The 10,977-nt window shown below is 42.8% G+C and overlaps 1 protein-coding gene across 1 annotated transcript in view; it reads left to right on the plus strand.

Moving 5' to 3' along the window:
• Positions 1 to 1,875: 1,875 nt before the first annotated feature.
• The window catches only part of CABCOCO1 (ciliary associated calcium binding coiled-coil 1), an 82,493-nt gene continuing 73,391 nt past the window's right edge, over positions 1,876 to 10,977 (plus strand). The window contains exon 1 of the mRNA XM_038411821.2: positions 1,876 to 1,944. Within this exon, the coding sequence (XP_038267749.2) occupies positions 1,942 to 1,944 (3 nt within the window). The 5' untranslated portion in view covers positions 1,876 to 1,941. The remainder of the gene's footprint in view (positions 1,945 to 10,977) is intronic.

The raw sequence follows: 10,977 nt of genomic DNA on the forward strand, positions 1-10,977 counted from the left end.
TAATGGACAAGACTCTGCTAACATAAAACAAAGTTAAGCTGTGAGCCAGAGGCGGGCCCTGCTCACAGAAGTTGGCAAGAAGAAGGCTGCTAAAAGCACGTGTACACATATAAGCACTAATAAGATGAATGTGTGCCAAGATGGCACCAGAACATCCCGGTATGAACACATTCCACAGAGATAACAAGGAACAGGCAGACCCATCCTAAAGACAGGGTCAGAAGAACCATATGATGGATAGACTTGTTTGTTCGAACCAACCTGTTGGTTCGAACCAACCTGTTGGAGAGGCAGCATCCTAATGTGTAGAAGGGTGGTACCTCAATACGTCAGGAGCAATGTGGAACCTGTTTGTACCTGTGTATAAGAATGCATCCCTGAATGGATGTCTTTGTCTGGCCTAGAGGGCAGTGGAAAGTCCCACCACTGACTGAGCCGGTCCGTTGTTGGGGACACAAATTTGTAGTATGTCCTGTAGAGTCTGCAGGGAACTATTACTGTGCTTTGTTTGACAATAAACCTGGCCGGGTGCCTTCATACCTTATCAGAGTCTGTGGTCATTAGGGGTTCTCTCGGGGGTCTGCTGTACCAACTATCTGCGCAGAGTCGGGGCAGCACCCAGAGGGAACACACACAAACGGACAACTGTTGTCATCAATGAACAGAGCAGAGCACCACACCGGTGGAGTCTGACGACACAAATCAGTGTTTTCAATTTACTCCAACTGAGGGTCTGGTCACAGCTATTTGTCTGACCTGGGATTTGGTGAAAATTTACAAGTGGGAGAAAACGTATAGCCTAAGCTATTTGTGCATTAGGATGTAGAAGAGTATAGAGAAGGTTTATGTTCCCCTTTTCTTTACTCCCTTGTTTTATTCTTTTTTACCTTAGTTTACTATAGTTTACCTATAGTTTAATTAATAAACTATAAGATGGACTAAAGTACTTTTTCTGTCAGGTCTGTATCACATTGCCTGTAGGATCCACTACCATTATAAGTGTTTTGTGGGAGAACAATTCACTATACAGTAATAGGAGGAAGAAGGAAAACTAACTTATTTTGCAAAGTTCACTGATGTGTTCAGAGACCTTGTATGATAAAATTATTTCTTTGCCATGCCCCACATGCTGGCTAGACTTCCTGGGATTCTTGCAGCTGTTTCAATGCTTGCCATTATGTTTGAGCAGTTTGCCATTTTTTGAAGGTTGTCATTATATGTTCTATAATGTGCAAAAATGCTCAATACAAAACATGGGCCATAGTTGGGTCACAACAAACTGGAAACTGTCCATTACCCACTAAGCTTGTGATTTATAGTTTGAGAATCAACATGTGTATAACTGCTTCTTGCTGCTCAGAAACTCTGACCTTCCCTGACATATGAATACCAATCACTGTCCAAAAAAAAATCAGAAATCTGTTTGAATGGGGTTCAGGGAGGTGGATCCCGTGGTGTTTTGCAGAATTATTCATAGTATTTTACAGAACTGGTTTGACTCCGTGTAGCGCGCACACTGTGAATTCTTACAATTTGTACAATGCTCCATAGCTGACAGTAGTATAGCTGCAATTGCTTCCTCTTTTACTGTGTATATTAATCCAACCACATAAAGACATCATTCAGAATTACAAATGCTGCATGAAATAATGTGTAAAGAAAATATGTGACATTAAATGTGACTTTTGGATGCAATATAACATTCTCCATATTCCTTATGATAATTTGGTAGAGTAGATTTGGGGCCTGATCCTCCATTCCTTTTGCAAAAAAATGCTCATTGGCTTCAGTGAACATTTTCAATGTGCAAGAAATGGAGGTTCAAGCTCTTTAAGGTTAAGTAATTCCATTTTTCTTATTTAAATTAAGGGCCCAACACTGGATTCTTCTTCAAGCAAAACTCCTATTGAGCAGAAGACTGGAGTTCAATCTGCAGTTTTAATGGTGAGCGTCATAGGCTCTTTTATTTTTAATTAAAGATAGTAAGTCAGTATTAAAATATATATGTAGATATAAATGGATAGATTCTCAAAAGCAGGCAGCTAAGATGTTCTTTTATAATTGTTGCATGGACCCCTTATGTTAACAAAATCCACATTTGTGCACGCAAATGAGAATTTAAGTACATATATATATATATATATGGAGCCATTTACTATATAATTACCAGACTGACTTTTGTAAATGCAGGATTTGCAGGTTCCACAGAGGTGGAAACAAATTTGACAGATCCAACTTAAACATTCTTGGCACTAAAAAACTGAGGGACTGATTTTCACAAGTTTTATTATAAAATGTAAATGTATTTGTCACTTCAAGTATATCCACACACAACCTACTATTGATAGAGTCCTTAAGAAGATTTTTACTTCCAAAAACTTTTCCATTCACCTTTGGTTAAGCATCATAAATCATGTTAATAATCATAGATATGTAAACTCAGGATGAAAAACAGGTGGAAATTCTTAATGAAATTCTTCTTGTTACAACCACATCTGATGTACAGATCCCTTTCACTGTCCACTCATGACAACAAATTGGTTAAATCCGTGCCCTGTGGGTTAGGTTTCAGGAAAACCTGTATCAGGATTAGAAACTTGCACAACACAGCAGGTTTCATTCCCTCAATAACTAATCTTCCCTCTGTGACAGCAGCACTACATCAGTGCTATGTGGCTTTTCATAACAGATCTTGTATCATCATACTTAAGAGTATTAATAGAGCAATTAATCATACTCCCTGACTCCTCCTTTTTAATGTACATCATAATATGCCATTCTATCCAGTGACAATTATTTCCCCTCAGTAAAGTGGTCCAGTTTTATATTTCCCTTCTTTTCTATAAGCTTCAGAGAGTCAATGCATTGTTATTTTTAAGAAAAAGAAACACAAACTCCAGGTTGTCACTGTTTTTTACAACATGAACAAAGCTATGTCTGACCTTCTAGAGCAGGGTTCGGCAACCTTTCAGAAGTGGTGTGCCGAGTCTTCATTTATTCACTCTAATTTAAGGTTTCGCATGCCGGTAATACATTTTAACGTTTTAAGAAGGTCTCTCTCTATGTCTATATTATATAACTAAACTATTGTTGTATGTAAAGTAAACAAGGTTTTTAAAATGCTTAAGTAGCTTCATTTAAAATTAAATTAAAATGCAGATTTTATCAGTTTAGTGCAGTGGTTCTTAACGTGGGGTACACGCATCCCCTGGGGGTGCGAGATGCCCTTTCTGGGAGTGCGAGCCATGCGAAATTTTTTTAGAAGGTAAATCATCGAAAACACAAATTAAGCACAGGCACATAAGTACAACTACTTTGTTTAATCAAACCTATGTATTTATTAACATTATACATTTTTAACGATTACTGTAATATACAAAGTTTTTAAGTTTTCAAGTTTTTAAGCTAATTGTAGTGTAATTTTTTATAAAGGCTGCAGAGCGCTGGGCCCAGGCCAGGAGCAGAGCCCTGGGCTTGCTGCCGGTACCTCAAGCCAGCAGGAGGGCTGACCAGGGCCAGAGGCCTGGACCCCAGGTGGCTGGAACCCAGGACCAGCAGCAAGGTGAGTGGGGCCGATAGCCGGGACCCTGGCTGGCAAGGGGATAGCGACCGGAACTCCAGAATGGCAGTAGGCTGAGGTGGGTGGCGGACAGTACCCCAGACTAGCAGTTACTCACCCGCTGCCGGTCTGGGGTTCTGCCAGCTCCTGCCAGTCGGGGTCCTGGCCACCGGCCCCACTCGCCGCTGCTGGCCTGTGATTCCATTCACTCAGACCGGCAGCAGGCTGAGTGGGGCTGGCAGCTGAGACCCCAGCTGGCAAGGGGCTGGCGGCCAGAAGTCCAGACCGTCAGCCGGCTGAGTGGGGCTGGTGGACAGAACTCCAGATCAGCTGCGGACACTCAACCCGCTACAACTCTGGGGTTCCATCCATCGGCTCCTGCCAGCCGGGGTCCTGGCTGCCGGCCCCGCTCAGCCCGCTGCTGGCCTGGGGTTCCGTTCACCCAGGCTCACAGCAGCGTGCCACTAAAAATCAGCTCACGTGCTGCCTTTGGCACGCGTGCCGCAGGTTGCCGACCCCTGTTCTAGAGAGAGCCAATTCAAATCACACACAATTTCAAGGATATGACCATCCCAACATACTATACAAAGTGGACAAAATCCCAAATTACTTAGAGAGAGAGTTTTCCCCTCCACTCCAATCCTGTACACCCAATCCTTGGCTGTATCTTCTGTGCCACGTCTTCAAAAAGTGCAACCCAGAATCTTCCCCTTAATTTTCACTCAGAACTTACTCAGGCAAAGCTTCCATTAATATCAATAGGGATATTTGGGGATTCCTAATTAATAATAATAATAATTAATAATAAATATAATTTTTATTACCTAGCTGTTATAGTGCTTTTCACCAGTAGATCTCAAAGTTATTTACATAGGATGTCTGTATCATTATGCCCATTTTACAGATGGGGAAACTGAGGCATAGATAGGTGACATGAGTTGTTCAACATCACCCCGCAGGCCAGTGGCAGAGCTGGGGAGAGAACTCAGCCCTAGTCCAGTGCTCTATCTATGTAGTGTGTTAATTTCAGTGAATCACAAACTGCCAAGTATTAAAATAACATAGTTCATAGAAGTGAAAGAAGAAAAACATGAGTTGTATCAGTGATTTCATCATCTTATTCTTACAAGGAGTAGTCCCTCAAGAAGATAGAAGCAAATAATAAATGTATACTATTCTTGATCTCAGCCAAAAGATTTAAATAGTTAATTCCAAGGATTGAATTTAAGTTAATAGAATTTTTAGACATTAGATGGAAAAGACCATTAAGAACATGTAATCCATCTCCTGGGACCTGTGCTTTTTCCTGCCAACACTGAATTTATTTAGTATCAATAGTTCATATTAATCCCTGACCATGTAATAAATTATAGGAGTAAAGTAAATGTGCATGTAGTACTGCAGTGTGCCATCAACATGAACCAAGAGTTCTTAGGGTTCTGTCATCACTAAGTATAATTGATTTTAAGAGTCTAAACCTGGAGACCTGATGCACAAAATAAAGAAATGTGGATATCCTTAGCTGACAGGTGTCTCAGAAGATCTACATGCTAGATAGTCAAGAGTTGTATAAAAATAGTTCTAAGTGAATTTCCCAGAAAACCTTTATAAAGGAATGCACTGTCAAGATTCACAAATTTGATACAGGAGAAAACAAGAACAATGTTAAGCGTTAAATAAGGCCGTAAGCTTCTCTGGACAGGAGTTGCCTTTTCTGTGTCCTGTGCAGAACTAAGTACATTGGTGGCACTGAATAATAATTTAACAAGGGTTGACTATATGTCTCTGGGAATATTCGCAACAAGAGGTGAAATCTTGGCCCCAGTGAAGTCAATTGGAAAACTCCTGTGGGGTCAGGATTTCACCCAAGGTATTAAATATACAAGGGGACTTAGGCTCATCATTGCAATGCCTACTGTTAGGCACCCTGCCACCTAATGGAATCCACTGTCCCAAATTAGGCGTCCAGGCTTTCTATACAATGCTAGGGGAGTTAGGCACCTAAAAATGAGATCCACAAAAGCCAGCAAACTTAGCAGAGAGCCTTTTAGGCTAGCCGGTAGGTAATTTCAAGAAAAGTGTATGTGACTGTGACCCTAACAACATCCCAGTGCAAGAAGGCCAGGGGCTCATTGGTACCTGGTAGTGAGTTTCATCTAGCTTGACCAGTTCAGTTACCCCAATTCATTAATGTCATAAACTATATCTCTGTGTCTTGTAAGGTATCATTGGAAAATTAATAATGCACTCATCATTAATACTCTTGTGAGGTGTGTGCATGGTAAACACCCAAGGGACCATACAAATATGTAGGAAATGTAAAACACAAATGTGTTTACCAGACAAGTCTGGGGATTGGGTAAACAGGTTTCTCCCAGGCAACGGACAAGCCAATGCCTCCAGCCAGGTATCATCAGAATAAATTAGCAACCAAGAGGCCATTCATTTGCATTGGAGAGGAAGGAACAAATCAATTTGCATATTAGCAAACACCAGCAGGGGAAGAAACCAGCATGGAACTTGTTTTATCACCAGACTCCATGTCTCCTTCCTCACAGCTTGAATGAACTTCATTTTGGGGTGGGGGGTAACCTTCACTGGGCTATAAAAGAGGGGGGCAAAGAACCCTGAGTTATCTTTCACCTAGGAAGACAAAGGGGAACTAGCTCCCTATACTTTTGGGGAAGGTCTTGACTGACTGACAGACAGTGTTGACCTAAAAGTGTTGGTGAGAGAAACCTTCTTAAATAAAGGCTGTACCAAAGACTAGATTAAGTTTTAGACGAGTGTTTTTCACTGTTATTATCTTGTAACTATCTCCAACCTTTTTTTTTACTTGGCATTTCTTAATCTATGTTAGTAAACTTGTTTTATTTTAGTCTAAACCAACCAGTGCTGTATTTGAATTGAAGTGATTGTTAACTCCAGTTAATGTGGCAAGCTGCTAGGTATTGACTCTTTAAAGGAGCAAACAAACATCATTATTCCTGTGAATGGTCCTGGAAGGGGCTGGACATTGCAGACCACACGGTTTGGGGAAAATTCGGGACTGGGACAGTGTTGGAGTCACTTGGCTGGTAGTAACCAAGGCCGGTAGATAGCTGAGTGTGGCAGGGGTATGACAAGCAGGCTGCTGGAATCAGAGTGCTGAGCCAGAGCTGCTTAACTCACAGACACTCCATGCATGCTTGTCTGCTGGCTGTTGGTGTCCAGGCATTGAGCCGCAGCAGCAGAGCATTTAAGGTACCCAGGTTTACAGGGCAGGTGGTGATACAACCCCTCAGTGGTGTAGATTGCATCCCAGAATGTGACAGTGGCCTAAGCACCATTTCTCAAAAGGAGTTAAGACCAAGTATGTACCTATCAATGCTAGGAGTGTGTGGATATAGAAGACTCAGGTTCAATTCCCTCTCTGCTGGATGAGGATCAGAAGAGTGCTCTAATCACTGAGCTATGGGATATTCAGGGGTGGGTCTCTCAATCTCTCCTGTTGAAACTGTTCTACTTTGTATAAATATTTGAATAGTCATTGCAACAGGGATTTGAAGTTAGATCTCCTACATCCCAGGTGAGTGCTGCTGCTGCTGTTATTATTTGTATTACTGTAGCACCTAGGAGCCCTAGTCGGAGACTCATTGTGCTGGGAGCTCTACAAATACAGAACAAAAAGACAGCTCCTACCCCAAGGAGCTTACAGTCTAAGCATGAGACAAGGGACAACAGATAGATACAGACAGACAGGACAGTACAAGGAAACAATGAGACAGTAGTGGTGACAGGCATTGATACCAGCAGTCTAACCATTCTCACGTAAGGAGGGACTGAAGGAAAACAATGAGGTAGCTTTGTGATATTTACAGGGAGAGCATCCCAAGTTGGAAGGGCAACAGCTGAGAAAGCACAAAGGTATTTGAGTGAAGATTTAACATGTGGGCAGAGAAGGCTTATCAGAGGTGAGCATCAACAACCAGAGAGTGAATGAGAGATGAGTGCGGTAGGTAGGTAGGTAGAGTGTGGATTGACTCTGAAGGGCCTTGAAAGTGAAGACAAGCAGCTTATATTTGATACTATACAGAAGAATGAACTAGTGTCCCAAACTGTAAAACAAGTAGTATTATAATCACAAATAGATAAACAATGTTAAAAGTGTTATAAATATAGTTTTAAAAATATGTATTTAAAATATTACATAAAAAAACCTTTACCCCTTGGTCTGAATATCCCATCTTCTATATGTCTATCTTTTAGATTTTAAACTCTTTAGGGAAAGGACTGTCATTATTTGTGACACCCTTGAACATGCTATAATAATTATGCTTCGTGCTGAACGTTAGACATTTCTGCTTTGAAAAAAAGTATCTTAAAAGTATATTTAAATAGTCAAAACTAGGCTTTTCAGTTAACATTATTGTTTCATTTTGCCTGCAAACCAAAGGAGATAGCAATGCAGTGCTATACAAAGGAAAGATAAGAAACTATTATTATATCTTAAGAAAATATAAAGTCTGTGGGAAAAGATATAAATTCACTGATTCCATTGTCCCTTCCCTTTTGCCCTTGAATAGGTACACCACTTCTATAAGAGGCGTTATATTTTATCTCTTTCATGTCTTTGTTGTGAAACTCTATGGATTTTTGCCACCTTCTCCATATGATCTTAACCAGCTTTTAAAACAACATAGAACAATTTAGGACAGGAAGTTAATAAAAGAATATGTCCAGTTGAAATTACAGGGGAATCTTTAGTAGAGAGACTAATTACCCAAGATGGAAGTTAATTTGGTATTGGGGTTTTCCAACTCATTTCTTTAAAAAAGTACAGTAGAACCTCAGAGTTACGAACACCTTGGGAATGGAGGTTTGTAACTCTGAAATGTTTATGCCTTTGAACAAAATGTTGGTTGTTCTTTCACTGACTTAATACAGCTTTGAAACTTTACTATGCAGAAGAAAAATGCTGCTTTTAACCATCTTAATTTTAAATGAAAGAAGTCCAGAAACAGTTTCTTTACCTTGTCAAATCTTTTTTAAACTTTCTCTTTATTTTTTCAGTAATTTACGTTTAACACAGTATTGTACTGTACTTGCTTTTTTTTTTTTTTTTTTTGGTCTCTGCTGCTGCCTGATTGCGTACTTCCGCTTCCAAATGAGGTGTGCGGTTGACTGGTCAGTTCGTAACTCTGGTGTTCGTAACTCGGAGATTCTACTGAACATTTGGGCCCCAACCAACCAAAGCACTTACACATATATGTAACTTTAAATACGTGAGGAGGCCCCTTGGAGTCAATGTATTGCTCATGTGCCTGAAGTTGCACACATGTTAAAAGAAAAGGAGTACTTTTACCTTAGAGACTAACAAATTTATTTGAGCATAAGCTTTCGTGAGCTACAGCTCACTTCATCGGATGCATTCAGTGGAAAATACAGTGGGGAGATTTATATCCACAGAGAACATGAAACAATGGGTGTTACCATACACACTGTAACAAGAGTGATCAGGTAAGGTAAGCTATTACCAACAGGAGAGCAGGGGGGGGGAACACTTTTTGTAGTGATAATCAAGGTGGGCCATTTCCAGCAGTTGACAAGAACATCTGAGGAACAGTGTGTGTGTGTGTATGTGTGTGTGTGTGGGGGGGAATAAACATGGGGAAACAGTTTTACTTTGTGTAATGACCCATAAACTCCCAGTCTTTATTTAAGTCTAAGTTAATTGTATCCAGTTTGCAAATTAATTCCAATTCAGCAGTCTCTCGTTGGATTCTGTTTTAAAATTTACTTTGCTTGTATAAATTTGTAAGTAGTTTGCTTCTGAGACTGTGCCAATTGCTTCCAAAGCTATTTGATATTTACTTGATTTTTTATTGTACTATGGAATAGTAAATGCTGGGTCAATGAGTCAACGAATGCTTAAAGTGGTTTGTTGGATTGAGACCATACCCATTGTATTTTAGCATCACACAAAATATTAATGAATTTATCCTCACAATCTTTCCTATTTGGGGAAGTAGTATTACCCTTATTTTACAGAGGGCAAACTGAGTCATAGAAGCTATGTCTACACTGCAACCTTCTTTCAGTGGTGTGTAGAACCTCTTCCCCCCCCAACTAGCACAGGTATAAGAAGCAGCGTAGATAGACCGTGAGACACCATTTAGGCTAGTAAAGGCTCACTGAACCCTGTGGATATGACCCCACCGTGGCTGGCTGCATGCCCAAGCAGTGCCTCCCATGTCTATACTGTTGTTTTTAGCGGTGCAGAGTCTCACTGTCTCCCAGCTGCTGGAGACTTTCCCATTGCAGGGAGCTGCCAGAGCCCTTCCCTGCTACAGGGAAAGACTCCAGCAACAGGGAAAGTGTTCTGGTGGGGGTGAAGGGGTGTGTCACATACTAGTGGATGAAGTGTGGGAGTTGTCACACACTCCAGGATGGGGTGCTATGGGTGTGTGAGGGGGCAGTCACACATTCCTGAATGGGAGCTATAGGGTGGGTGGGGGTGTCACACTCTTGCGGATGAGGTGATATGGGAGTGGGTGGGGGTCACACATTCCTGGATGGGTGCTATGGGGGTGGATGGAGGTCATACTCCCAGGATTGGTGCTATGGGACGGGGGGGGTGTCACACAGAGGATGGGTGCTATGGGAGTGGGGGGAGGGTCACACAGGGGTTGGTTGCTGTGGGGGCAGGGGGATCACCCGGGGATGTGTGCTTTGGGGCTGGGGGGGGTCACCCTGGGGATAGATGCAATGGGGAGGATCACACTGTTGGCTGATGGCTGTTATGGCAGTCACATGGGATGAGTGCTGCGGGGGGTGTCACACAGGGGATAGGTGATGTGGGGGCAGAGGGGGTCACACGGGGATGGATGCTGTGTGGGGCTCATATGGGACAGGTGCTATGGGGTGGAGGGTGTCACAAGGGATGGGTGCTGTGGGAGTGGGGGTGTCACAGGGGATGGGTGTGCATCACCCCCCAACCGCACCCATTCCCTGCATGACCTGCCCCCACAGCACCCATAACCTGCGTGACCCCCCCACAGCTCCCATCCCCTGCTAACCCCCCCACCGCCACAGCACCCATCCCCTGCGTGACCCCCCCCCACAGCTGCCATACAGGGGATGAGAGCTGTGGGGATGTCACGCAGAGGATGGCTGCTGTGGCGGTGGGGGGGTGATGCAGGGGATGAGAGCTGTGGTGGTGGGGGAGTCATGCAGGGGATGGGAGCTGTGTGGGCGTCACACGAAGGGGTGGGTGCTGTGGCGGTGGGGGGGTCACAGAGGGGATGGGTGCTGTGGCTATGGGGGAGTCACAGAGGGGATGGTGATGTGGGGGGTCCCACAGAGGATGGGTGTTATGGGAGGTCACACGGGGGGGGCGGAATCACACAGGGGATGGGTGCTATGGGGTCACACAGAGG

This window comes from Dermochelys coriacea, chromosome 7 (assembly GCF_009764565.3).
Source record: "Dermochelys coriacea isolate rDerCor1 chromosome 7, rDerCor1.pri.v4, whole genome shotgun sequence".
Lineage (NCBI taxonomy): Eukaryota > Metazoa > Chordata > Testudines > Dermochelyidae > Dermochelys > Dermochelys coriacea.